General features: G+C 37.2%; 1 protein-coding gene across 1 annotated transcript in view; it reads right to left on the bottom strand.

Moving 5' to 3' along the window:
* The window catches only part of OLA1 (Obg like ATPase 1), a 101291-nt gene that overhangs the window by 51241 nt on the left and 22123 nt on the right, over positions 1-27927 (bottom strand). Inside the window, exon 5 of the mRNA XM_065670340.1 lies at positions 1155-1330. Coding sequence (XP_065526412.1) covers positions 1155-1330 — 176 coding nt within the window. The remainder of the gene's footprint in view (positions 1-1154; positions 1331-27927) is intronic.

Here is a 27927-nt window from a genome sequence, read left to right as displayed (position 1 = left end):
TGTCATGCAACAGTAACTGTACCTTACCACTGAAATAATTTTCATCATTTCATACCAATGTAAAATTCAGCCTTAGAATTTTTAATTCTCTATGGACAGGATTGTGAAAGCCTTCAAATCATCCAACAATAGTTATTTTTATTGGCTCAGACCAATCCGGGAATAAAGGACTTTTCAAGCCAGACGAAGACTAGTTCTTTACCAACAGAAGCTACCAAAGAAGTGATTTTTAACACAGAATCATGAAGGTGCACACTTTGGACAGGGATGTTCACTTTCAGTTCCTATTCACTCCCAAACATTACACTGATAAACTAACACCAGCACTAATGAGACACTGCTTTTCTTACTTACTATCTAAAAAGCCATGGGAGAAAACACTATTTTTACTACTTAAATGTTAAGCACAAATGGTTTATTTCCACACTGATACACTGCTGTAATAATTAGTGAATGTGCTTTATATACCACCTGAAATATTTATGCAAGATTAATGAAGAAAAATTAACTATACTACTGGCAAAGTACAGCAGACTCAAAAGTCAAGTGGCAGTAAAATAATTATTTACAAAAATATACTTGGAAGTTGATAATTATTATACATTTCTAATTTTCAAAGAAACACCACTACTACCCTGTGATAATTGAGCTCATTTAAGCAGCTTTCCACAACAACATTCTAAAATTAATTTCAACTAACACTCTTTATTTAATGTGTACTAAAGGACACAAAGTGCACCTACACCAAGAAAATATATTCACTTGGCGGCTACGGGAATGCTAGTCTCAACATGAGACTAGAACTTAACACCAGTAATAATGCAGAAGGGACTGATGGACTTTGAATTACAGCTAAACACTCATGTAAGTTTGATGAACAACTGGCAATTCTCATATAAAGTTGTGTCAGCAAGGAAACAACAGGTTTACTTAAAAAATGACAATTAGCTTTATTAGTGAAATCTTACACTGTCAGCACGTCAAATAACCCATTTTAATCAACTCATAATAATGATTAGTTTAAAATACACATAAAAATAGTAGTAGTGCATCATATTATACATGTGGGAGATTAATAACTAAACCCAAATACAAAAACTCCTGTTCAGCACAGAGAGTACTTAATGACCTAGTTTTATAGGTCATATACTTACATATTCAGGTTTTAATTTCTTGTCTCCTCCTCTTACAGCTACTTTTTCAAGCTTGTCTATACTCTGCATGATCAGCTCCTCATCTTTAAGTCTCAGTTCCTCATGTATTATTTCAATGTCACGAACAGGATCTACACTTCCTTCAACATGAGTGATATCATCATCTTCAAACGCTCCTAAAACAGAGGAACACAATTTACATATTAAGCTAAAGAGAAAAGTGTATTTACAACATGCTGTGAAGAGTCACAAGAGTTTCAGATAAAAAGTAAATCAGTAGGTCTGTCATACTGCCCAGTAGGTACACAAATGTCACTGTAATATTTTACCTCGTACTGTTTTAGTCTGTTAATTTACCTATCAACTCCAGCATCCAAAGGTTTTACATCATACTGTTTCAGTCAGAATCCAAAGCTTTATGCAGACGAAGTATAGCACTTTGCCACTTCAGCAGAGCACGTAACACATCTTTAGGAGTTGCTTCCAAATAGGAACAGGCTAGAGAACTGTCCTGAAAATAGGTACCACCGTATTTAGCAGTACCTAACCCAGCAATAGCAAACATAGTAGCTAAATTGAACATCTCAGGACATTTTAATACACACAGTAAAGACTCATGGAAAGAAAACCTTACAAATCACCCTGGCAGCCCTCACTGGCTGGCCAATTTTATGCATTAAGCAAAGAAGAAGTTCTAGACAAAGCATTCTGAAGTTCTGAATGACTCTTAGTGTTTCCAAGGGAAACAGGGCTCAGGAAAAAAAAAGAAAAGGCCTGAAATCATCTGGCAGACCTCGTCCCTGTTTCAATCTACTTTATCACTGTGGTTCTGACGGTGATTAGATAATGAACCACTCAGACACACAATTTACACAGCAGCTAATTTCATCGGCCTGATTTGAGGGTATGGTTTTTAGGGGGCCATCAAAGAAGCAGATGAAGGTGCATTTGTCATATATGAGTGACAACCATTCACACTATCTGAACAAAATGGTGCTGGCCCTTATTAGAAACACATGCTATTATCACATATTTAAAGTGCAGTTGAAGCCATAATTTCAAATTGCCAACTGGAAACATAAGGTTAAAACAACCAGATATTACTGAAGCATGTGTGCTGACTTCATGCCCTTCTGAAGACAATCTGGCAACATAATTCAACTAGGTTTTAAATTATTAGATAAGCAGCATCACCAAATAAAATTCCACCCCAAAAATAAATACTTATTTAAAAAATAAATATATTAACAATTAAAACCAGCTTGTTACTTGTTCCTGGATCGATTTTCAGACTATTTGTATGTTTCTCCTGTAACATTAAAGATATGCCTGAGAAATCAACCATGAAAATAATTTTATTTTAATATTACCAAAATAAAATTCAACTGTTTTTATACAAAATATAAGATAGGAAACAGGGCAAACTACAAACAATTTCTTAACTGATATGCAGAAAGTTGTGGTTCTTTGTTGTCATGCACATCTGAAAACTTCATCTTTCCCTTTAACTTAAGGAAAACAGTAGGCTTAGTAATAAAGGTTTTACGTCAAAACACAGGGTAAACAGGTTTAAAATCATGTTGACAGCCAAATATCAAAATAATTTTCACATAAACTTATGAAAAGCCTTTAAAGCGGTGGTTACCAGATGCTCCCTCCTCTCTCATCAGTTGTCTCTCTCCAAAGATCATCAATGAGCTCCCTTGATACAAGGAAAATCACCTCAGCAATTGATCCAGTTCTGGTGTTGGCTGTGATGGGAGAGCAGGCTGCTCTGTCAAATGGAAACTCACGGTACTAACCCATACCAGTGCCAGGCAATTAATGCAGAGACGCTGTAGCCTTTGCCTTCCATAAATTCATATCATTGAGTCAGCTCACCTGACTCAATGGGACATGGGCTGTTCAGACGAACAAATACTGGAAAATATAATTCAACAGCTCTGCTCTGATTTACAAGGAAAATACTGAATAAAAGGGGGGAAGGGAAGAAGTAGGAAGATATCAACAAATTAAAGAGAAGTCTACCTGTCCAGCTTTCTCAAATAAGTACAGACGAGTAGGATTTATGCAGCTAAAAAAGTTGATCTTTCTTCCTTGTATCAAGGAAAAATTGTCCACTACCATCTAAATAATATATTCTCAAGTTGTTTACATCTTCCTCCAGCATTTAGCGTCCACAGGTTAAAAAATAAGAAGAAACCCCACTGTTAAAGCCAGATGAAAAGCTGCATGACTATAAAGATCTTACATTTAGAACAAAAAAAAAAAAGGGGGGGGGGGGGCAAAAAGTTTTGGCCTTAAGGAAGAATGAAGGTTTTCCTGGAAAACTGTAAGGTCAATCAGTAATAACGAAACACTTATATAAAGCTTATATACTTGTTATATTTTTCCATTTTCTTCAGCAACAGTAAAACACTTCTCTAGTAGTTATCTTAATTTCTTCACATCTTCCCATTCCTTTTTACAAAAAAATCCAGTCCTTTATTCATCCAAAACCAATTCAGTGCAATTCTACTCCTGTAAAACTGTATCCGCACATTTCACCTTTGCTCTCAAGTCCATTAAATGTTTTAACCCATGAATACTTTCAATATGCTGCCAGAGTTTTCTTCCAAGTCTCCTCCTCCCATCAGCTGTCCTCATCCGTGTATCAGCAGCCATCCTGCAGCTCACTTAAACAACACCAGTGACAGAGACCCATGTCTGGGAACACCTAGTTGCTTGGTCAGGTAAATAGCCCCTCTACTGCGCTGATGATTTCCCATTCAAGGTAACAATCTTGCCCTCTCCCATCCCCACTGCGTTGCTCGACTCTTCTCATAGAGAGAAATGCACACTAGTCACATATTCCATTAAAACGTTGGATTTTGAGCTTAAATTTTCAATTCTCCATTTAGAGAAAAAGTCAATTTTCCTGTCTTGGAAAGAACAAAACCTATCAACAGGTGAGTTGACAAAGGTTTCACAATTCCCTTCTAAATAGATAGGAAATCCATTACATCAACGTAATCATGGCACTTTTTTTTTTTCCTTACATTATCAGAAACACTTAGACGAGAGAAATTTAAATCTCTTCTCAGTGAGACAGCCAGAGGCCGTAAGCAAGTGCTAGGTATAAAATTTTATATACACAAAAGGCTGAACGGGCATTAATGTCCAGATTTTAGCATAAATTGAGAGACTCTTCTTGATAAGCAACAGGCATTGAGCTTTATTTGTGAATCTCTTGTTCAGGGTTTGTCAATGCCGACTTAAGTCGCTAGCCTAAAATAGATCAGCCTCTGACTGACAGCCTAGCCCAAAGCAAGACAAAACTCAAGGAAGGAGGAACGGAAAAGGGAGAGAGACTATCAGAGGTAAACCGCAATCTGATTATGAGCTGTGTTTAAATATGGTGAACTTCAAACACAATGTGTCTTGTTCACATAATGAGAGTTCAACTTCTGTAAAGATAAGGGACCTTTCCAAGGTCAGAAACTTTTCTACACACTATCCTCTGCAGCATATTTACCTACCAGGCTCCTGGCTGCTGAGCTCTGTGATCTAGCTTCCAAAGTTTTCATTTTAAAGAAATCTTTTTTTTTTTTCTTCAAACCTCTGCTAAAAAATTTGTCTAAAAATAAAATAGAAAGATGTTGTGATATTCTGGAATTTCAAACAATAAAATCTAACTTTGCCAGTTTATTTATTTACTTATTACTTCCAGGGAGGAAAACCAATCTATTTTATATTAATTTCTCCAAAACTAGCCATACCACTGCATTCTCAAGACAGTGTAACCTATGGACAATCTTCTCTAATGAATGTAATGAAAATCCCATGTCTTCATTAACTGCATTTGCTTTTAGAACAGAACCTGGCATTTTTCAAACATTATGCTAAACCACAGCACCTACCTTTTGCCTGCTTCCTAAAGTTATACTCTTTGTGCTCCAAAACTGCCCTCCATCTACTATAGGAAACTACAGCATACTACTGGTAAGAGGAAAAAAAGGAATCAGTTTCCTATATGGGGAGGAAAAACTGTATACATAAAATAGGCTTACTCAGGATCTTGCCAAAGAAGCAAGTTTGGCAACAACTAAGCTAAGCATACAGCAATACAGGAAAGTCAACTGGGAAACACTAACCAGTAATTTCATTATTAAAAAAAACCCCAACTGATTTTGACTTCTTTGGTGCCCCATGTATCCCACCAGAGGTAAAGTATATTTTATCAGAAGTGATTCAAAACGAAGTCGAACAGAATCCACCTCTTTATGTTTTAAGTATCAGAGCTACAATCCTTTTTCTAAATAGTCTCCCAGAAAATGCTGATGGATTTGCACTCTAGCTTGAAAGAAACACCCCTGCTACTTTCTTTAGTGTAAAAGAACAAAGACTACAGAGTTAGAAACATCAAGTTTGCTGTAAGTAAACAAATCTACTGTGGTAAATTACCATAATGTTTAAGTGGCATGCAGATACTGCCATTAAAACAAGCCAAGTATTTAGACAGGAAAATAGTAAGGCATAACACAGCAGCAGAATTCATTTTGCCATCAAACAGCACCAAAAGTAATGACTTAACTTGTAGTTACTAGAAATGAGGAGCTTGAAAATGATCACTGCCACATCCAGCTCCCTCTTTCATTGCCAGTGGGCCCAAACCTAAAAGATTCTTCAGTTTCAGGGAAGCATTTATCTTCAGCTGAGCACTTTATCTGGGCTGTTTGCGTCCAAGCGTGGTGGGCCCAGAAGTATTTTAAACACAGCAATGAAGAAGTAACACAGTGATGGCTGGTTCTGCACTTTGCTTTCAAGTGATACTAGATGATAAAGATCCAGAAAACTGCACGACTGGCTGGAAAAGATGAGAAACCTGGTTCTGTTTTTTCCCTGAGGAAGAGCAGGAACTGTCTATTTGTCAGGTCTTGATGGCAGCCAGGACACACAGACTACATCTTTTCTTCACATGCAAAAGTAATAGCACATAAATATGTATACAGCACTGCAGTAACAAATACCACATTTTAAGCATCATCTAATGGCATGCACATTTCTTTCCATTTCTTTTAAGAATCAGCTTCAAAATTCTTTGACAAAATTTACCTCTCAGCCTCCAGAAATTTTTGCATTGCTTATGTTATACCTGTCAAGATCTGATGACTGTATGTTATGTATTCATCTGAACAGAACCACTACACTTAGTTACAGGCTATCATCAACCAATTCATTCTCTTGCTAAAATCAAGTCATCCAATTACTCCTTGACTAATCAAGGCTGTTTTGGCTTTTTCTTTTTTCAAAAGGTACTCAACAGCATAAACAGTTCACTTACAAGAAATGGAAAGGGGCTAATCAGCAGAATTATTGTTTTGCTGCCACAATTTGCAGTATTTAAATGTAGTTGCTGATTGGACTGAAAGTTTTATGATATAGCATATAAAACTAGTTTGACACAAAAACGAAGCTGCCTATAGCCTAAATTTTGCCTTTTAGCTGCTCCAAGACACCACCGAGATGCTAAAAACCAAACCAAACTACTACTACTACTAGATTTATCTTATTCTGCTCCTAATTGCAGTTTTGGAAATTGATTAATATCTTCAAGATTAATTTATATTTGATACTTCAGTTGCTTTATTTCTTTAATTTCCTTATTCTTAAAGTGAAACAGAACCTAGTATTTGGCTAATATTAAGCTCCCCATAACAGCATTTGGGCATCTTGGATTCATTTACAAAAGGTAAGCAACTGCGTTGGTATTGTTATGCTGTAATTAAGAGGGATATTTACAGTTTCATCAAAATCTGAGCTGCATCACATGCTGAAACTCCCATCAGTATTTAGGGTAATGACCAGCCTTTTTCATCAATAAGCTATAAGAGAATGTTTAATAACACCACCAAAACCCAGACGTAGAGAATAATTGATACTTGCACTTCCTCTCCAGCACACGTTCAACGACTATTATCAGAAAGAGCTGCTCATCACAGACTGATATGGCACATCACAGTACACATACACACATACACCCTGTTATAAGCGCTGAAATAAATGAGTAATAATACCTATCTGGCCACTTACTGGGGTGAGAACAAAATGAAATAAAATAGGGTATCCTGGGTGGGGGGCTTGAAGCAAGGAATTTCTTTCAGCTATCAAAAGGAACAAGACTACAAGTGTCAAAAAACATTAAATTATCAATAATATCTGTACTTAGACTGCCCTGACATGCTATCATCAGTATTATAAAGATTTAAATGGTAAAAGATACTGCTATTTCTGACTGAGGTACAAGTACATTTAACATTATAGAATGTATTAAACTTTGACGACGGTGTATTTTACTATGCATACTCATGACTAGAAAGGCAAAAGAATATTGTCAGAGTCAACATTTTACAGCTTCTTCAATGTAGCACGTGTTAACAAAGAACCAACAAATAAACTAGGTTTAGCATGTTTTCCCGTGCAAGCTAATTTCAAGTGAAATTAATCACCTGTAACACAAACCTAATATTCTTTAAGCAGAGTAATTTTTGGTTGAAGAAGGTGCACCTGCCTACATCTTCAACATAAGCAAAATCAAGTACAAAAAACATTAAATAAAACGCTGTAGTAAACCTTGACTTCTGAAGAAAGAATTTTTTCAGACATCTTTTGTGGCTTTGTTTTGTGCTACAGCCCTTTAAGTTTTGTCTTCATAAAGCCTTAACTAGTTGTAATCACTCGCAGTCTAATTGTGGACATTTATCTGCTTTTCTTATGCATAGAACATAGCTATTAAAGCTGAATGGTGATGGTGTGAAGTATGGGTTAAATTGGGTGAAATTAAAGCAAATTACTCTGGGATGTGGAACTCTGAAAATAGAAACCGCCAATGATTTGCAACCCTCTTGATGATCAGCTTCATAGAACCCTAAATGACAAGAAAACTTACATATTTTAAAGTTAACTAGATTTTTTTAAAATAATATGTATAAATTTATTTAAAATGCAAGCAGTTACTGTGGCAATAATTATTTTGTTTTACCTGCATCGTAGAAATGTAAGAAAAGGTTTTAATTCCCATTAAACACACTTGTTTTTATTCTCAAGTTCAGCTGATTTTTAGCAACAGAAAAACAGTTTGGAATATTAGCTGCAGCATTAATTACTTTGAAGACAACGTTACAGTTTATGCGTACCATATGGCTATACAGACACAGGATGGTAAAAGCAGCTGCTTTGGGCTCTCCTGACTGGCACGGTATTAGGACTCAAATTCATTACTTACCTATATAAAAGATAAGCAGCTACATTTACCCTGCTGAGCCCTAATAGCACACCAGTCAAGAGAGCGCAAATCAAGCACCCCTCCCCAAAAGTCTGAAATAGCGGCTGAATGGCAGTCCTTTCAATATCAAATCTATTGGGAGTATTTGACAAAAAAAGGGCAAGTCTATTTCTGCACCGGCAGACACACAATGAGAGCATGTAGCAGCAATACAGGATTTTAAATGACTGTAGTATCAACTTCTTGAGCATACAAAGAATTTGCATTTGCATAAAAGTACTCATCAAGTGAGTACCATACAAGGTCAGAGATGAGAATTATAACCTTCCTGGGAAACAGTGAGGCAAAGCATTCACTTCAGGACACATTCACAGAAGAAACCACGATTCTGTTCCTGGGGGAAGCAGTTTTAACAGAGAAAAGTTGTTACCAAGCCAGTCGCTTCAATGAGTTTATCTGTAAAATCCTGTTCCAGAGCCCTTACCCTTGAGTCTGTCGGACAAATATTAGCGATTTATTTCAGATGTAAAATGTGTTTACTTGCCATTGCTCTTTCATCCTAGCACCACTGGGATGTAGTCAACACTCTGCAGGCAAAACCTTCTACCTGCTGAGATTTGCTATCAAGTTGGTCACACTAGGTAAAGGACATTATTTGCCAGCTGAAGGAATAAATCTTTGAGCCCTTCATACCTCTGTTTGCAGAGGGCTCACTCTGACTGCCCTTGATCACATATTTGAAATGCTATCACTGCACTGCCTACCAAATAATGCTTGGGACAAACTCCTTGTTTACTCTTCTTGCAACAAACTTCACCCAGGATCACAGCACACGGTAATTCAAAGGGACTATCAGAAGACACTAGGAAGGGCAGTACCCAATGTAAAAACATTGAGATGGCTGACATACCATTTAAATTGTTTAAAATAAGAACTCCCTAGGAAAAACTAGCCTCTTTATTCAGATTTTTCTAAAACACAATTGTGTTCTGTGGAAGAAGGGGCATTTCGAACGTAGCCTGGACTACTGCAAGATGTCCAAAAGCCAAAAAGGTTGAAGAACGTAAACACCTACTTCAGAGACAAGTGCTCTTGTCAACCTGAGCTCCACCATGCTCTGCTTCACGTTACTTTCTGTTCCAATGACTGCAAACCTTCCTTTGCGAGTTGAACTAACAAAAGGAAAAGCAAACAGGAACAAGAGAAAGCTTCCACAATACCACCCTCCCTGGTGAGCGCTCCCATGGCAGCACTGCCTACGTGGAGGATAGCGCATGCAGGAAGGTCTGGCACAAACGTCAGTGGGTAACTTTTAACATGCCTCTGTGTACCACATATCCAGCTGTTCACAGAAGACAATGTTCCCATTCAAAAGTAGACCGAATCACATGTATTTGCAACCTGATGGTGTCTACAGTGTACAAGAACATGGTTCCTAAGCAGAAACCATTTGGAAAGTAGAAATATGGCTACATATCTAACTGTGCATTTATACTATTTCCACTACCTCCATGGTGCTTTTTACCCCTTCTTTCTGGAAGTCAGTCATCAAGGTCTTCTCTTTAGGAATACTCGCTGCCAAGCTCTATGGTGTCCAGTCTTAACTGGAATCTCTGAGTCTCACCCTAAAAAAATGTAACTGCTAACAATTACTACGTTTTTAAGACAATATATCTATACAGATCAGGAATAGCAATTAGCAGCCATCAGTAGAACCCACAAGGAAGTTCTGTTTGTCCTTAAATGACCAGATATATGGTTGCTCATAAACAATTTATTTGCGTGCCCTGGTTTCTGCTGGGACAGAGTTAATTTTCTTCCTAGTACCTGGTGCAGTGCTCCGCTTTGGATTTAGTCCAAGAATAATGTTGACACGCTCATGTTTTAGTTGCTGGTAAGTAGTTCTTACCCTAAGTCAAGGACTTCTCAGTTTCCCAAGCTCTGCCAGTGAGGAGAGGCACAAGAAGCCCAGAGGAAGCAGAGACAGGACAAACTAGCCAAAGCACAGCACGTTATGCCCAGTATATAAACAAGGGGTATTGCCAGGAGGGGCTGATTACTGCCTGTGTTGTGCTGGGTATTAGCGGGTGGTGAGCAATTGGATTGTGCATCACTTGTGGGTTTTTAAGGGGATTTATTCCTCTCTTTTTCCCTATTATTACTATTATTGTATTTTACTTTGTTTTGATTATTAAACTGTTCTTATCTCAACTCACAGGTATCTACCTTTTTGCCAGTTCTCCTCCATATCCTATTGGGGGTGGGTGGGGGTGTGAGCAAGTGGCTGTGTTGTACACACTTGCCAGCTGGGGTAAACCACAGCATTGGGTCACAGATTGACCACACTAAAGACAGAAAAATATCAGAACACCCCACTTGAGCCCTGATATTTTTATTGGGTCTGGCACAGCATTGCATAGTAGTCACCGTGACCGTACTCTTACTGATCCACTTCAGATACCTAATGCTGAAACAAAATCGAAGCCACTAAACACTGCTAAGCCCACCTTGGCTCCTGTGCAGAACCAGCTCAACACTCTTTGTTAGTCTTCATAAACTAACAAACACAGAATGAACAGTTCAGCTCAGCACAAAACGCAACACCATAATCCTCCTGGAGCCCACAACAAAGGGTGTAAAATTGTTTCAATAAGGCATCTTCTCTTCAGAAACATTTAAAGCAACATCTTAAGCTATGTAAGTGCCTAGACAAAAATCAGTAATGACAAGTTTTCAGCTACAAGAGGTTAGGCATCTAAGCAGTTCCCAAATATTCTGAAATTTAAAATAAATCATTGTTACGATAAAACAAGAGCTCTACAAAATTGTCAAACTTCTTGCAGTGCCTTACAAAAATGTGATGAAAATGGATTATGGAATTTGACAGAGTGGAAAAAAAAGTTATGTTTACAAATCAGTCACTGTTTACAAAGACAGCGAACAAGTTTTTGGAAGAAGGGTATTTAAGATGAGCTGTAAATGCAGCTTATCATGTTTAACAAAGAACCTTATTCTCCGTATCTGAACGTTTCTCCTCTGAGGATCTATTTCATTGCATAATGGAGGTGAGGAATAAACATATTAGAGGAAAGACCAGACAACATGTAATAAAAATGAGAGCTGATAAACATTTAAGCAAAGATTATTTGATTAGTGTCACATATGCCCTGCATAAGTTCATAATGAAGTGCTGTGTTGCTGAGTGAATAAAATATCCTTAAAAACAAAAGCAAAAAGTCTCTCAGTAAATTTACCTTATATAAACATGCTTCATCATACAGCCTTCCCTCTGGACAATCTGGCCGACATTCCTAACGTATTACACAAACTTAATGCAAAAGCAGCAATACAGCTCATCCAGATTTTTCCTTTGCAAATCAGTTCACATTTTATAAGAGTGCTGCCTATTGGTTTCTATTAATAGAAATACTGTTAATAATAATTTAAAAATTTTAATCATTAGCTGGTTAAGAGACAGTTTGCTCTTCATACACAATTTTCCATATGCAGTGATTAATTTTCAACAAATCAAAGGTGATACCCTAGTTCTTAGGACCTCACGTAACAGTACAGGCTTGCAATTCCAAGACATATCAACTGATTGTTTTAGAACAGCACCTGAAATACTGAAAACTAAAGGTAATATATGATTTGCACCTTATTTGAGATGCTAGACCAGATAAAAGGGGTTTGGAATGTTTCCTGTTCAATATTCAAATCTTAATGTAACAATTTTACATTGGATGTTGGTCCCTTCTTCCTTATAAAACTCAAACCAACATCCCAACAGAAAACTGAGCGTATTACTTGCTACAGATTGGCTGACCAATTACATTGTAAGTAGAGAACTAATTATTTTGTACGCTTTAGCAGTGAAGTAATCCCTAAACTCAGGGATTTGCTTTTCTTACTAGTAACGTTATATTTCAGTCGTAACTACGTGTCAGTTGTGTTCTGTAACTATCTGGCACCATCTAGTAGCCACTGCCGTCTTCTTTACTAAATCCCATTAACAGATTATGTTAAAAGATTGTGACAAGGGAGATACTCAACAGACATGCAAGAAATAACACAAGCTTCTTTATCTGAGTTTCATATGATCAAGAAAATGTTTTATGTCTAATAAGATACAGTTACAGTCAGTAACTACTTGTACGCTAAGTAAAACCCTTCTGCCTTCCTTGAAAAGGTACATTAGATATTTGTGTGTGTGTTGAAGTTTCCAAGAAAGAATTTAAGAATCTACTGGCAAATTTTAACAATAGTTGACAGAATGCATTTTCTTTATGCACTTCTGCAAACATTTTCTATTTGTTCCCTTCCCCTATCCTGAAAACATGCAAGTTAGAAACTAAGAGAGAAAACATATGCTTTGATTAACTTGAATCCTGGATATACAGGGTGGGTTTTTCCACAACTGTCAAAGCAGTGTCTCCTAGTCCCTAAAACTGGGAAGGAAGGGAAGGGGGCAGCAATATGAACATATTGAAGCTACTTCATTATGTTCCCGATGTGTGGCTGGGTAGAAATCTTAGTTTCTTAACAGTAGTACTCCTTTAGCCTGCAAGCAAATACAAATACACAGCCCTACCATTCTGCTTCTTGTAAAATAAATACATAAATGTGATACTTTTGCAACATCTAACCACAGCTTTTTAAGCTGAAACAGTTCCTCTCCTTTTACTTTAGATGTCAAATCCATCATAGAAAAGAATTTTGTTTTTAAAAGACTTCCTCAATGAAGCAGTTCATTTCTCTGCCATTTAGCTCACTGTATTTTTACAAGCACCAGGCTGAGCAAACTATGATTGAGAGAAGCCATCTTATGCACATTGCTGTTGTCCCACATCATTCAGAACAAACCTTTTTAGATCGTTAACTACCACAGGAGTGCTGATTACACAGGCACCAGCAATTTCCTAACCAATGACCACCTGAACAATGATGTGTTCAGCTTCTCAGACCCTGAAGCCTTTCAGAGGTGAATCATTTCACAGTTTGGAACTAGATCTCCATAGCAACTTCCCTTTGAGGGTTTTAGAATCACCATCCCGTAATTCTATGATCATCAAGCTCAACCATTCCCAATGGTTCTTTTCACAGCAGATGGAAAAGGAAGCCTTGAAATTTTACAGTCTATTTCAAGCAATTCATCTGGCAGCCTATTAGAATTCAAAATATTTCGACCTTCAATCACAAAGCATGTTATCTGAAGCTGTGGTGATCTCAAGTCAAGACAAGCAGACGTTTTAGTCTAATCATCCATGATGAGAAGAGACTGACAAAAACTCTTAATTCAACCACCATCAAAATGCTTATTTTAACTGCATGAAAGTCTTTCAACAGGCAATGAAAACACACCATGTACCATTTTATCACAACCTTCCATTCAAGGGAAATATGAATTCTGAATATTGGCATGGATCTTTGCACTCCCCGACTGCTTTTGAACAAATATCTGCTTCCTAAAAGTCAGTATAAATCCAATTCTACCACAGTATTTTTCAACAGCTGTCAAGAAAAATGATGGAAGAAAGCTACAATTAAACTTCTCATGATTGAGTACAATAAAGCTGTAAATGAGTTACTTATTGATGGATCCAGTTTGTTATAGGCATCTTCTAAGAAATCCAAATCAGTTACGTCTGAGAAAATAAATACCAGTTAAATTATAAAAACATAGCATTGGTTAAAATCTCAGAGCAAAGCTCTGTTTCATGATAATCATCATCAGAGAAGGGGTTTAAAGTTCCTTTTCCCCTCTGTTCCCAATTCCCAACTCAATTCCTTCTGTTTAGAGTTAAAAAAACATTTTCCTTCTCCTAAATGTTTCAGCCAACCACTGAAACAATCCCACTGGGGCCACAAAAGCTTTACATTTCAGAACCTTTTCACCTAAAGGCCAGGTTGATTCATTCATATTTTCAATCAACCTTAAGTCCAAGTTAAATTCAAATGTTTTAAAATCGGCTGTACACTGCCTACTCTATTAATAAAAGCGGTTCATCAAATTCCCACCCCTCCAGAAGAAGGGAAGAATACTCTTCCCCACCCCAAGAACTCTGTAAGGCTAATTCTAGAAATACCTTATTCTTGTTAGGACATCTTCAAAGCGCAAAGCATCAAAACGCAGTAGTGAATAACTGCTAGCTACATAAACACAAGTTATCTAGGACTAAAGAATCCAGCAGACTTGCAACCTTCCATACAAAAATGCTTCCAATAAGTATTTAGTAGGATCAACAGTAAGTTTACTAAAAAAGTAAAAAAAAAAAAAAAGGGGGGGAGGGGAGAAAATATATTACCATTTGATGACTTGACAGTGAGATCTTGATATCTGAAACAACTGCTGTGAAATATACCTAACTTAAAAGAAACAACGACCCACCTGTACCAAAGCCCCATTTCCCACGACAAATAGTGAAATACAGAAAATGAACGGGTTTGTTACATGGTATAACACTTGCAGAGGCAGGAACACTGAATTGTTTTATTTTCTTTGAATGAAAGTGTGTCTTCAGTGTCCCTAAACAGTTTCTTAACTGCAAGAGTGGCCACAATTGAGACCCTTTCTACAGCACTTAAAATGCCACATTTTATTAGGCTACAGGGAAAAAACAATCAACCCACCCCCACAGTTGACCTTACCCTCCTTGGTATCAACACTGTTGAGCCATACTCTGACTCTGCTTCAAAGAAACACTCCTTAAAATGAGAAACTTACTAAAAACCCCCACAAAACTAAAAGATCTTGACTATAACAATGTACTGATTGGTGGTTTATTGAGAGTTAGTATTTTCGGTGAAGTCATTTTGAAAACATTTCTGCAAAAGGAACTATGATGAAAATCTCCAAGGGAATAAACTAGCACAAGACAGATCTATCTTCACAGATTTTGCACTGTTTGCAAAGTTAGTTCACGAACAGAGCTATGCAGCTGCTTACATTGAACTTCTTGAAGATCTGAGGGGGCGTATGTGAATATAACCACAAAATTTAACTAGGGATGAAGCTAGAGTTTAAGATACAGTAACGCAAATGAAAAAGTTATGCATCAGTTGAACACGTAAACTGTTCATTTCTATGCACAATCAACTGAAATAAACACGAATTTTGTTCTAGCAATCTGAGGGAGAAATACCATGGGGAAAAAAAAATATCTCTTGAGTATTTAAAGCACCACCTCCTGCAAAGACCAGAGATTAAAGCAATTATATATGAACAATATTAACATTCTTAGTGGTTTCCAGTGTTAGATCAGCTATGTCAATAGCCTACATAAAACTACTGGAAATATCTTCCTATGGGAGACAAAGAAGTTACAGGATATGTTTTAAGACGCTCAAAAGTTTTGCTAAAAAAAAAAAAAAAAGAAAAGAAAAATCAACTTTTTTACTTCAATATGGAAGGTAATCAAATGTATTTATGGTAAATTTTAACTCATCTATAAAGCTTAGCTTACTTTTATTTTTTGCCTGTTGACCAAACATAACAATCATTAAGTGAAACCTTTTCTTTAGCAATGTTCTATCAAAACTGAATATAAAACTGCCCACAAGCACCAAGTTATTTAAGCATCTTCCCAATTAGCAAGTACAAGTGTCACTGCAGCAACACTTACATGCGCAGACAGAACTACCTACGTGGTAATGTAGCTATTACTAAACGTAATTTGAATAGAAGTATGTTCTGAAAATTCTGAAGTGATAGCAAACTGTAAGTATTTTGCATTGTACAATTAGACTGTCAGCAAAGGATGCCTATTAGTAATATATACACAAATCATCTGAGAGTTACATCTTTACAATCTATTCTATGATTACACACAGTTACGATTCAAAGTATTTTCAAGGTATTTTCCAGATATTTCTTATAAATAGTAATTTCAAAAACTTAATGTTTTCATATACTAAGAATAGGACTTCATTTCTAGGTTTTCCTTTACTCAGTATCCCCACCACCATATCTGGAAAACCTCATCTTAAGCACAGTAGTTACATATTAACTCACCATTTAACAATCTAGAATAACCTTAAGTTTATTTCATAACATATAATCAAGCAACATACGGTAATTAAAGCACACTGAAAACAGCAGTTACTAGCTAATTAACATTACAGAAACACTTTTCTTAATGATAGAAAAAGACAAAGATGCTATGAAGTACCATAGCATGAGGAACAGTTTGTTAGAAATCTTTTTGTTTAAAATATTAAAAACTTCAACTTGGGAGCCTGAAATTACAGTACTTGATGAATTAAAAATGTCAATGCAAGTTATGCTCAGTTAGGTAAGTGGTTTAGGCACTATGCTTTCACCACATGGTTCATGCAGGGCAAGCACCACTAATGCAAATTGCTGTACCCCTCAAGATGGCTCAGTATTTGCAAACACCCCCAGCCTCTTTATTATCCTTATTCATGAAGAGTTTCACTACTTTTATGACAGTAAGATTTATTTTGCCATCACCACAGCACCTTAACTGCAGTTAGGGACAAGCAGCAAAGAATAACTCTAGCTGTGACAACGGCACCCTGGGCAGAAGTTAGGGACCACTGCCAAAACAGTCACTGTGTTCTTTTAAATGCACTAGTTTGCAACATCAGTTCAGCAGCATACTTTGTTAGATAATCATTTTATGTTTTGCAATTAAATTACCACTTTAAAACAGTGGCAATATTTTACCTTCACATGCTGTTTTTAAACCCACCTTGCATTTATTACATCATGCTTTATATTTCATATTTGTCTATATTAACAGTAGCACCTAAAAATGTTAACAGTAGCACCTGAAAATGTTGACAGGCAAAACTGTGCACACAGTCCCAGCAAGTAGTCTCTTTGGAGATCAACACTTTCATATGAAAATATCTTCTGATTCCTCCCCCCCGGCCCCAAATTTGTATCCCACCATTATTCACCAGCTTTCATACATGCTTATGCATATGAAGGTGTATTAGCTTTCCCCACAGTCCCATGATTACAAGATGGGTAAACACAAGGTTTACAGCTGCAAATTAGGTGTTAGTAATAAACAAAATCAGGCTTTCCATAAAGTTGGACACACAGCCACAATTAATTTTGTGCTCACATACAGGCACAGGACAGGGCACAAGAAAAAACACATGGCCAACACCAAATGGGTGGAGGATGGCCTGTCTCAGCAGTATTACTGTAGTTTCCTAGTCACTACAAGCTCGGAACCCCCCTTCAGAAGGTTTTAATTCTGAAATCCAAAAAAAGTGCTTCTATAACAGTACACTCAAGTTCCCAAAGTATCCACAGCTCTCTGCATATGAATACCAGCATGAACATTTGTATCATGCAGCAAAAAAGTCAACCAAGCCACCAGAAACTGCCTCTTTGCACGAGGAAACATCTATCTTAGAACATTCCCTCTCTTGATTTAAAGAAGAAAAAAAGATCTATTCCAAATCCAAACATTTCAGAATGAAAAATAATCAATACTACTGTTATCATCCTTCTTTTGACCATTGCCTTTTGAAGCATCACTGCTACTGCAACTTTTTCAACAGGTTGTGATATGAACTACCAAACTCACAGGCAGTCAGAAAGGACTTAAAAAGATGTTGGTTGCTAATTCTAGCATGCAGCATCTTTTGTTCAAGGTCTGGTTTGACACTGGTCTTTTTCTGCTGAAATAAGCCTAAACATCATTCTTAGACAGAATGAAGATCCTCTCCATCTCAAAACACTCTGGCTTTCAAAGAAACTCTCTAGAAGAAAAGGCCCATTCTGGCCATCATGCTTCTGGAAATTTCTGAAGTCCCTGCAGAAAGTCCTTGTTAATCAGCACTTAAATCTACTAAAACAAATAAATAATCTTTGTCCAATTATTGTAGCAAGGGTCCTTGCAATTTTTTTCCTCAAAGTTACCATTTAGCATTTGTCTTGGACCTTGTCTATCCTGAAGAGGCTATCATTTTTATAAAAAATACACAATTATTTTAGGGTTTCTAAGCCTAGAAGACTCTCAGTAGATACTGACCCACAGTACTTACACTTTTTCACATTAAGTGAAAGATAGATGACAAGGATATGAAAAGGCACATATAATATTTAAGCATTCACACAGATGCCTCTAACGCTATTACAGATGGCAAATCAAGCCCCATTATGAAGTTTCAACTCAACTTGCAGCCTGTGCACCATTTGCCCATGGGAAAGAGGGCTAATAGGAGCAAGCCAGAGGCCAGAAGAACTGTCCCAGCAGACTTTGCATCACCTGCTAGTCAAAAGAGCAGAATATGACAGAAAATAAGATCTCTTCAGAGTTACATCCTATTTTTCAGTAACCTTATGATTTCAAACCAGTTTAACTTTGTTATGAAGACAGTTCACGGTTTGATTTTTCCCTTTTTGTAACAACCCTGACAAAGAATACTATACATACCTTTTTACATAATGAAATGTTCTACCCTAAATTGGATCAGGTATAAAAAAATTCCGCATCACATAACACAGAAAGAAAATGTTGCCCATCTAAGATTTTTTTCCTTTCATTTGGCAGGAAAACCCTGATGTTCAGAGCTTATGAAAATGTCATGCAGAAACTTCAAACAGGTTAGAAACACACTACAAATCAACAAGGGGCTTCTTTTCTACTACAGAAGGAAAAAAAAATAATGAAGAAAGCATAGCCGCTGCAATGGTGTAAAAACAGGCCACATTTTACTATCGGCCAGTGTGCACTCAATGCTGATTCTTCAAACAATTTGTTTCTATGAAGTAATTTTCTGAAGTTTTATGAGATGTTATCACAGAGGTGAGGAACTCCCAAAGAGCTACAAAAGCTGTTAGGTTTCTGTTCTGTCGTTTATTTAACAGTCCATACACACGTAAAATCTTTAAATAAACTGGTAGGCAGCATAGCTAAGAAAAAACACGTTAAGTGAGCAGAAGATAGATTACCCTTGACTAGGCTCTCAATTTCGGTGAAAAATCAGAACTCTGATCACAAGATAATTTTCTTTGTGGTTTGCTGATTACTAACCTTAAAAATGTTCTCCGAGTCATTAAAATCATCTGTTTCTTTACAATGTGCTTTCAGTTACTGGTTTTCAACTTTCAACACAACATTGCTGATAATATTACAATATCCCCTCCTCCTAAGAGAGGCCTTTAGAGCTTGTCTGCATTCCACAGGAAGATGCTGCCTTGCTCTTGGATGTGGCTCCATCTGCCTTCCTCCCCCACACTGCCATTCACAAGCCCAGCTTACCCATCTAGTCACTCCATCAAGACATTAAAACTGGTGGCATACCATACATATGAGACTGATTTATGCATTCAAGCTGCATCATACAAGTAATCTTTTCCCTTAACAAAGACTTCCAAAAGGCTCTTTCTTCTTAAACATGCAAAGTTTTTACATTCTAGTTATGTGGAAATGCTTCCACGGAGTGCTTGTATAACACAAAAATAATGCACTTCAGCATAATTATGCTTATTCTGAAACAAAGAACAGCTATTTGTTCTCCAAGGCAAAGCTTAAAACACAGAAAAAAAAATGTAACTTCACACTGGTTTTATGGGTGAGATTTTAAACCTGTGTTAAACTGGGGGCAACCTATCAAATTCCACCAAATGTAACATACCTATTTAAAACAAATTTCCTCTAGCTGCAGTGGTCCCCAAACTATCTGGTGAAGAAGCTTTTAGCTTTCTAAGACTGAAAACAAATTACTGTTTCTCATGTTCCCTGTTCTAGTACAATAAATTAACAACATTCAAGTAAATAGCACTGCCGAAGTACAAAATCCCATTAACCAACTTCACCCTGCTGTTACAAAGCAAGAAAACAAAAAGTAGGAAGGCAAAAAAAACCAACCAGCAACTACTACCACGTGCAGAGGAATCTGGGGCGGGGGGGGGGGGGGGGGGGGGGAGAAGAAGAAGAAATCCATAAGCAGAAGGAGATGAGAGAAAAGCCTAACTTGAAGTTTCTAGCTGACAAAGGCAGTGTTTCTCTCCAGCAGGGAGGGAATTTGGATGTTGCTTATGAGAACCAGATGAAGGACATTGAAGTAAGGTCTCCCCGTGTAACTGTGACACAAGCTGGAAACAATGGCGGTCTACAACAACCTGTCAGTATTCAGGTGGCTTCAGGCCGCCTGAAGGCACTTTCCAGGTAGGTAGCACTGCCACTCCTGCAGGCTCCTGGCATCACCCTTCCTGGGAATTCCACTTCCCTCTCCCAGATATGGCCTTACATGCTCCTGACATACAACAGAGCAGAAATCGAGCAAGCTGTCCAGCCTGCAGTCGCAAGGATCAAGCGCAGGGCAGACAAGAACAGGCTTGTATGCCATAAGCTATTCATCCTTCCTGTAAGGGATGCAGAGGCATTTGCACAGGACGAGTACGACAACTACAGTTTACATATCCAGACCCCACATACACCATGCTCCCGGACTTAACTGATTCCCTTAGTTTGTTACCCTGCAAGCTGTACATTCCCATCTACAGCAAGACTAGGAAAAGCTGTGACACATTTGGCTGAAACAGTGGCTGCTGAGGAAGATCAGAATTGTGATGTGTTTGCCTTTTGAAGTGTCTAGTCCATCAGATTATTCAACAACAACGCTGAGATGAGGTAGTCAAAATTTCTTAGCATGATAACATTGCACTGACAGCATGGGAGGAAAATGAAAACTTAATCGGATGAAAGACATTAAAAAAAAAAAATACAGGGCTTCACTGAAAGTGAATTATTAAATAATTCTGAATGTTTTTTCTTCTGTTAATAACTGAAACCCTGTTGAGGTTTAGTGAGCAAGGCACCCAAAAAGCTGAATAGCTGATTTGCCTGGCAGGTACCTTTGCTCTGTGAGGCATATGCCTGCTGCACTCTCCTGTTCTAACAACGGCTAGGGCAAGTCCAGCAGAGACACTGTTAACGCTTCTGCGGAAGGGAAAACGCATGTAACAAAACTCCCCAATTATTTACTCAAATGAGTACAACCGCTTCCATTAATACTCAAAACCACTCACAGTGAAAACATGCAGAGGGGAAAAAAATTAATCTAAATAAGCACATGGATGTTATTTTAATTCAACATGGGGCAAATCAACTACAGGGAACATTCTTTCCACACAGGAAGAATATGTATTTGTAAACTATCAATTAATTCATACACTAAATTATTCATTCTACGTAGCACAGACACACTAATGTCAGTCTGCAAATTTAATCAATACAGGAGAGGGGAGGGTGTTTATTTTTGTTTTTTCTAAGCATATACTGATTAGTTTAGGTTCAGACCAAGCCATCTTTATTCACACTGAGCAGAACTTGACTGCAATTCATGGCATTTAAATCACAAACGCAGTAGGAGTAAACAAAAGGACTGCACCCTTGGAAAGGACATAAAAGTGCTTTAAAAGGTCGCTTTCGTTCTCTCTTCCTACTTGCTTAACATACATTTTTCAAGAACAACAGGAAACCATATAAAAGGATGAGAGCGACAATCAGTAATTGTTGCTAATGGTTTAGCAGTTTAAACGTAACTGTGAAATGTGAGCATTAAAATTATCATACTCTTATCAGAGCCACTACATGGGAAAAGAGACTATATGAGTACATTTTTTTTATACTGTTCAGCATGGTCTTCAGACTGTTTATTTCCTCTTCATACCCCATCACTACAGGATTACTGTTGGAACAGTGCTGCAATTGTTATTTGACTGTAACCTACTTTTAACTACACTTCTATTTATGGATTGGGGGATTACCTCAAAATATAATCGTTCATTTTCCCCTTCTCTTGTAAAAGCTTTAACTAGCAAAACAAGAAACCTGCCATCGTGATATCTGGTTTTAAGAAATTCAGTATCAAGCTTCAGTAATTTCTGTTCAAGTTGTAACTAGTACAAACAGACCCCTTGCTCCACCAGGGCCGTATAAAGTGGTTGGAACACATAAACAGAGTTGGATTTATTTCACTCCACCATCAGCACAAGGGGGAGGAGGTTTGAGGAACTAAAAGAAATGGATTTGCTCGGGCAAGTGGTCCCTAATCTGCAGTATTCCTCAGATCAATATTATGTGAAAGAATAAGAAAAATGAGCTTATATGCGCCTGCCTCAGTTCTTTTGGCCCAAGGAGGAGTGACAGGGTGATAGCTAATGGCAGCCTTCAATGCTCTAGGACGAATACGCAGCCAGAGATTTTATCACAGATCCAGTAGAGCCAGTAACTCCTGCATGCAGACTGCTACAGAATTACACAGCTGCCACGCATTCCCTACAAAACCAAAGCAATTTAATATAAAAATCAGTAATAATGTAGCTTTCTTATAACCTAATTTCTTCAAATGGGAACTACGCCTTAGATAATTTTAAGTAATTTTAAGTATATGGAAATTCTTTAGAGATGTTATTCCCTTCCTAAGGTTAAGTGCAACAAAGACAGACCTATTGCGTATTTAGAACAACCAACATAAAAAAACTATACTAATATTACCTGCTTTATTGAACTATCCACAAAAAAAAAATCACCTTTCACTCAAGACTACAGAATTCGAGGATACAGCAGTGTTTTCGACATATACCTATAGCACTGAGTATCTGTTTTAACCCAAAGAATACAATTTAATATTAAGAAATCATAACTCAGTCACATGCAAATTTTTCCCATTCGCTTTGAAGTTGAAAGGCATGTAAATAAAGAAAAATAAAAGCAATAAAAGAAGAACAGAACATCACAGATTAGGTATTTCCAGCAGAGAAAGCCATTCCATAGGTATCTGTACAGTCGTTAGTACAGTAGGGTCAGAATCAGAAAACCCTGTGTGTGTTATTGCTTTAGGGTTTTATTTTAAACCACATAAACTAAAACTATTTCGTTCATGTCAAAACGTGTTCACATGGAACAAAACATCTCCTGCAGTCCAGATCACTTTACTGCAAGGCTTTTTTCTCTGTTGCAATATCATGTGCCATTAATTTGCCAGTTGGAAAAAAAAAAAAAATACCAAAGCCTAACATGTATTTATATCTACTTGTTAAAAAAAGTACAAAAAAGCCTTCCGTAATGGAGAAAGGCGGAGGAACGGAGGGGGTGGGAGACAAGAAGAGGACACAAAAAAACACCTTTTCCAAAGACTGTTCAAGGCAAAAGGGACATGTCATGTTAAACAGTAGTCAATAGCTGTATACAACCAGTAAACAAATTCAGCTCTATGAAAAAAGAACTACATCACCGTTTAGTGGTTGCAATTTAGATTATTCTAGCGTGTAATACTTTAATTGTATAAAACAAAGCTGATGTCACAAACACAAAAGAACTTCTTGCAAAGCAAGCACCACAAGTAATTTTTATGCTGCCACTGATGGCTGACAAGTGATGAGCACTTTGTTAGAATTTATATACTTACGCATCTAAGGCAACAGGTGGCTTCTAAAAAGAAAACACTGGGAGCTTTTTAACTCTTCACTATCAAATTTTTTATAATATGCTTTATCATAATGACTAAAGAATCGTTACAAATAAAAGCTCAACACACTAACAACACAGATGAACTATGGCTCCAGGAAAATTATCCATCATTTTGATAAAAGCAGAAACTGAGGTAAGGCTCTGGATCCCACTGACTTAAACTCTGCCTACGCTCACAATGTTTTGTAATTCCACAAAGCACTCAATATATAAACAGCACCTTGTGACATATAAATTAAATCAATTTAAGACAAGAAATTTTATATTTTCTGGCTGACGGTCTTTTATATATCCACCTCAAACAATAGTTGAATATTGTAGCACAGTTGGAAGTGCATTTTTACACTGAGGTCTTTAAACCAACTGAAAGAGCGATGCGTTTGCATTGTTGTTTTGGTTGTTGATGTAGCTTTGAGCCAACAGTGGTATTACAGAAACGCATTGGGCTCTTCCCAAATACTGCACAGTCCCATAAACAGGTTTGTTTTCTTTAAGCACACAGAGTTATATAAAATAATTAAAACATCTACACTACACAGAATGCAGGATAACACTTCACACTTGTGTTTTCCAGGCAAAACAAAGGACACTATAAATACACAAGTAATTCACATTAAAATTAGAAATAAATACATTTTTTAAAGGGAACTTAGAGTGGCAGTGACTGATTTAGTTACATTAGAAAAAATTGGATGATAAGTTGAGAAGGCAAAAATGCAATAGGAATACCAAAACAATCTTCATATTCTGCCTTGTAATTAAACTGTGAAATAACCATCTGCTTAAGTCATCTTAGTGTTTGCTGTTTCAGATAGCTTAAATGCACATACCAAGATATTATACTTTTTCCTCTGCTTGGTAATTTCACCATACCATCCCTAACAATTAAAAAATATGACACCTCAATATTTTTATCTTGCACACTACATATATACATACACACACACAATTTCTATGCTGATGTTCACTGGATTAATCTTTCTGCTTTGTGACAGTTCAGAGCAGTGCACAGCAGCTCAACTCGGAGTCTTAGACTGCCTATCTTTCAGATTCCCTCTGCTTCTTTCCATATTCTCTCTGAAAGCAAGCAATCCCTCTCAGGTAGACTACAGCCTTGTAGCTACATATTTCCCCCCTATTGCAACTCTTTCACACACTTGACTTCCCATTCCTACTGCTGTTTGGTTTTGAGACATCAATTTTCACATCAAATTACCAAAGCTTGCTGCATAAAAATATTCAATAAACCTCAAGGAACTGTTATCTCAGTAACAGCTATCTCAGTAAGTACTGAAATGCAAACCTATGCTCAAACGTATTTTAAAAGTTTAAAACCAGTAAAGTGAGTTTGAAGTATGGAAGCTTATCTGACATCATCGTTACTGGGAGAAAAACCTGTATGATGGGATGGTGGTGGGGGAAGAGTAGGAAGAAGGCAGAAAGAAGGAAAAAAGAAGCACTAGTCTTTGATTTCATAAAGACAGCCTTTTAAACTAACTTTAACAGAAAAGAACTTCACCATTTAATGCTTGAATACTCCGAAAATTAATTCCATATCTAAGGATAAACACTGAGGTTCTGCAGAATCTCGTTGCTGTTGTACCCAAAACCAGATGAAGTCCCACTTCAACTGTGAAACTCAAAATAAGAACTGAAAGTAGCATTTCAGAAGTACTCCAGAAGAGCAAATGGTTGGGTTGATATTTAATGCATTTTATTAATTGCTTCTAGGCCATTAAGGCTTCAGGATGTCACTTGAGGCCAGAAACCCACTGGCACCAATATTAAATCAGGAGCTTTCAAAGCATCTCTAGCAACTACTGCTAACATCAACATCCAGAGCTTAAATCCAGCCCAATGCTAATTTTATTCTTCTGCATAAGATTTCAGGACAAAAATACATCCTGAAATACACTAAAAAATAACTGAGAGAAACCTGAGAGTAGAAAACACAAATTCCAAACAGAACAAAAAACCCAGACCATTAGGTTTTCTGCTGAGATACCATTGATAACTGGCTAATAAATGATCACCTGTAAATCCAAGCAGAAAAGTACAACTTTATCCTTAGCCAATAGGAAGCTGGGCTTCATCAGGACAGAAAAGAAGTTTTGGAAGGCACACTGGAAAAATACCAACCATCTTTGTTGAAGGCTCACCAAAAGCAGTCAGCAGATTTCCACATCAATACTTTACCATCACAGCAATAGCATAAAGGCACATTTGCAACCAAACCCTGCATTGCACCATCATCTCCAGCAATCATGACAGTCATCAAAAAGTCAGTTTTCCTCAGGTTCCAGTGGACAACATGCAAGGTTTGATAGAAAACATCTCCAGGCTTTGCAGACTGCTAATAAAAATAATGCAATTTGCATCACATATTTCCCATGACTGCCTTTTTACAAACATTTTTCAACTTACTGTACAAGCTTAAATGCTCCCTCAGCTAGAACAGCATGACTGTTTGCTGGATTACACGTTAAATCTGATTAGAGAAATGACCTATTTTTAAATTAACCCAGCAAGAAGAATATGGTTATTTTTATAAACCAAAAGCCCTTTTACTACACGGTTCTACAATCAGTTCCAACAACACACGAGAAAGTGGCAGCATACAGATTAGAAAAGGTGCTGGCGCACAGAGCTGCTTCAGCTACCAAAAGACAGACTTAGCCAACGTACAAGTTAGGCACAAAGTGTGACTTGGGAAGGGGCACACACACCTATTTTTTTAGAAGCGGCACTTTGGTCATAGTGGAAACCAGGACTACTCCAATAAATGGCCATTCTGAAAGAAAATCAAACCAAAGGATTTTCTGCCAGGTTATCAAACATTCTCATAGACTGAAAAAGGTTACATCTGAATTGAATGACAGCTTTTGCTTAGGTAGAAGTAGATATACTCTTCAGTTTTCTAATGTACGCTAACTGCTGCCAGGAACTTTTAAGCACTTGAGGGACTATGGGCAAAGAAAAAGGAAGCACTCTGAACTGAAACCGCAAGGATCTCAGACAGATTTGCTTGAGACACACACACACACACAAAGAAATTATATTTAATTCTTACAATTACATGTCTTACCTAAGCTAGAAACCTTGTTTAGTTTATCTAGGGTAAGTAACTTGTAGCCAGTATAAGAAACCCAGAGCCAGCTTCCTCCTGGTCTTCATTTGCAATATTTACTCTACTGTTCAGTACACAGCAGTATCACAGACATACATCATGGAAATACCAATACAAGAAATACAGACAATGAGGGAGAATTTAATTCATACATTTTGAGGGCCAAAAGACCCAGCAGAGCATAAAGTATATTCAAAATAATTTGAAAGCATAAAGTAAATACAGTGAACATCTGTCCAATGATGTGCACGTTTGTTTTAGGAACATGAATTGAACACAAGCCTATGACTTGGCAAAATTCTTTTTCATAAAATAAAATAAACCAGCACAAAAGAGCATTTACAGAGCTGACAACTGCTCTTCTTCAAACATATTTTATCCCCCTTCATTTAGTAATTCCAGACTTTTTACTTAACTTAGACTTTAGTTCCTATTTAAAGAGAGAAAGAAGAATCTTCAGAGTAACTTGGTCTCTTGCCTCAAAGCACTAAAAGCTTTGTTACTGCACCTCTAGCAGAAGCTGAAGAAGCACTGGTTCCCCTCACCTGGAGGCCACCACTTTCACAGATAATGCACAGATTTGTGAGTGTTCCTTGTCTATTTTAATATTAACTCACCTAATTTCACCTAATCGGCCTCAGAAGTAATTAAATCAGTTCATTTGATACTGACACACTTGCATATTTGCTTGCATACTCAACTCTGGAGCAATGAAGGACAATGATGAAGACTCCCTGAGAGTCAACAGTTAGCTCCCACTGCTGTTTCCAAACCCAACACGGGCCTATGCCCTTAGCCACGTAGGGAGCAGAACCATCTACAGATAAACTAAGAAACAAATAGTGCAGAGCCTGTTTCAAAGTTTTCATTAAAACTCTGCATTAAGAAAAATAATATTAGAAGCAAGAAAGAAAAACATCA

Source organism: Lathamus discolor, chromosome 3 (assembly GCF_037157495.1).
Source record: "Lathamus discolor isolate bLatDis1 chromosome 3, bLatDis1.hap1, whole genome shotgun sequence".
Classification (NCBI taxonomy): domain Eukaryota; kingdom Metazoa; phylum Chordata; class Aves; order Psittaciformes; family Psittacidae; genus Lathamus; species Lathamus discolor.
Note: the sequence above shows the minus strand (reverse complement) of the source record. Positions and strands in the feature narration are given on the sequence as shown.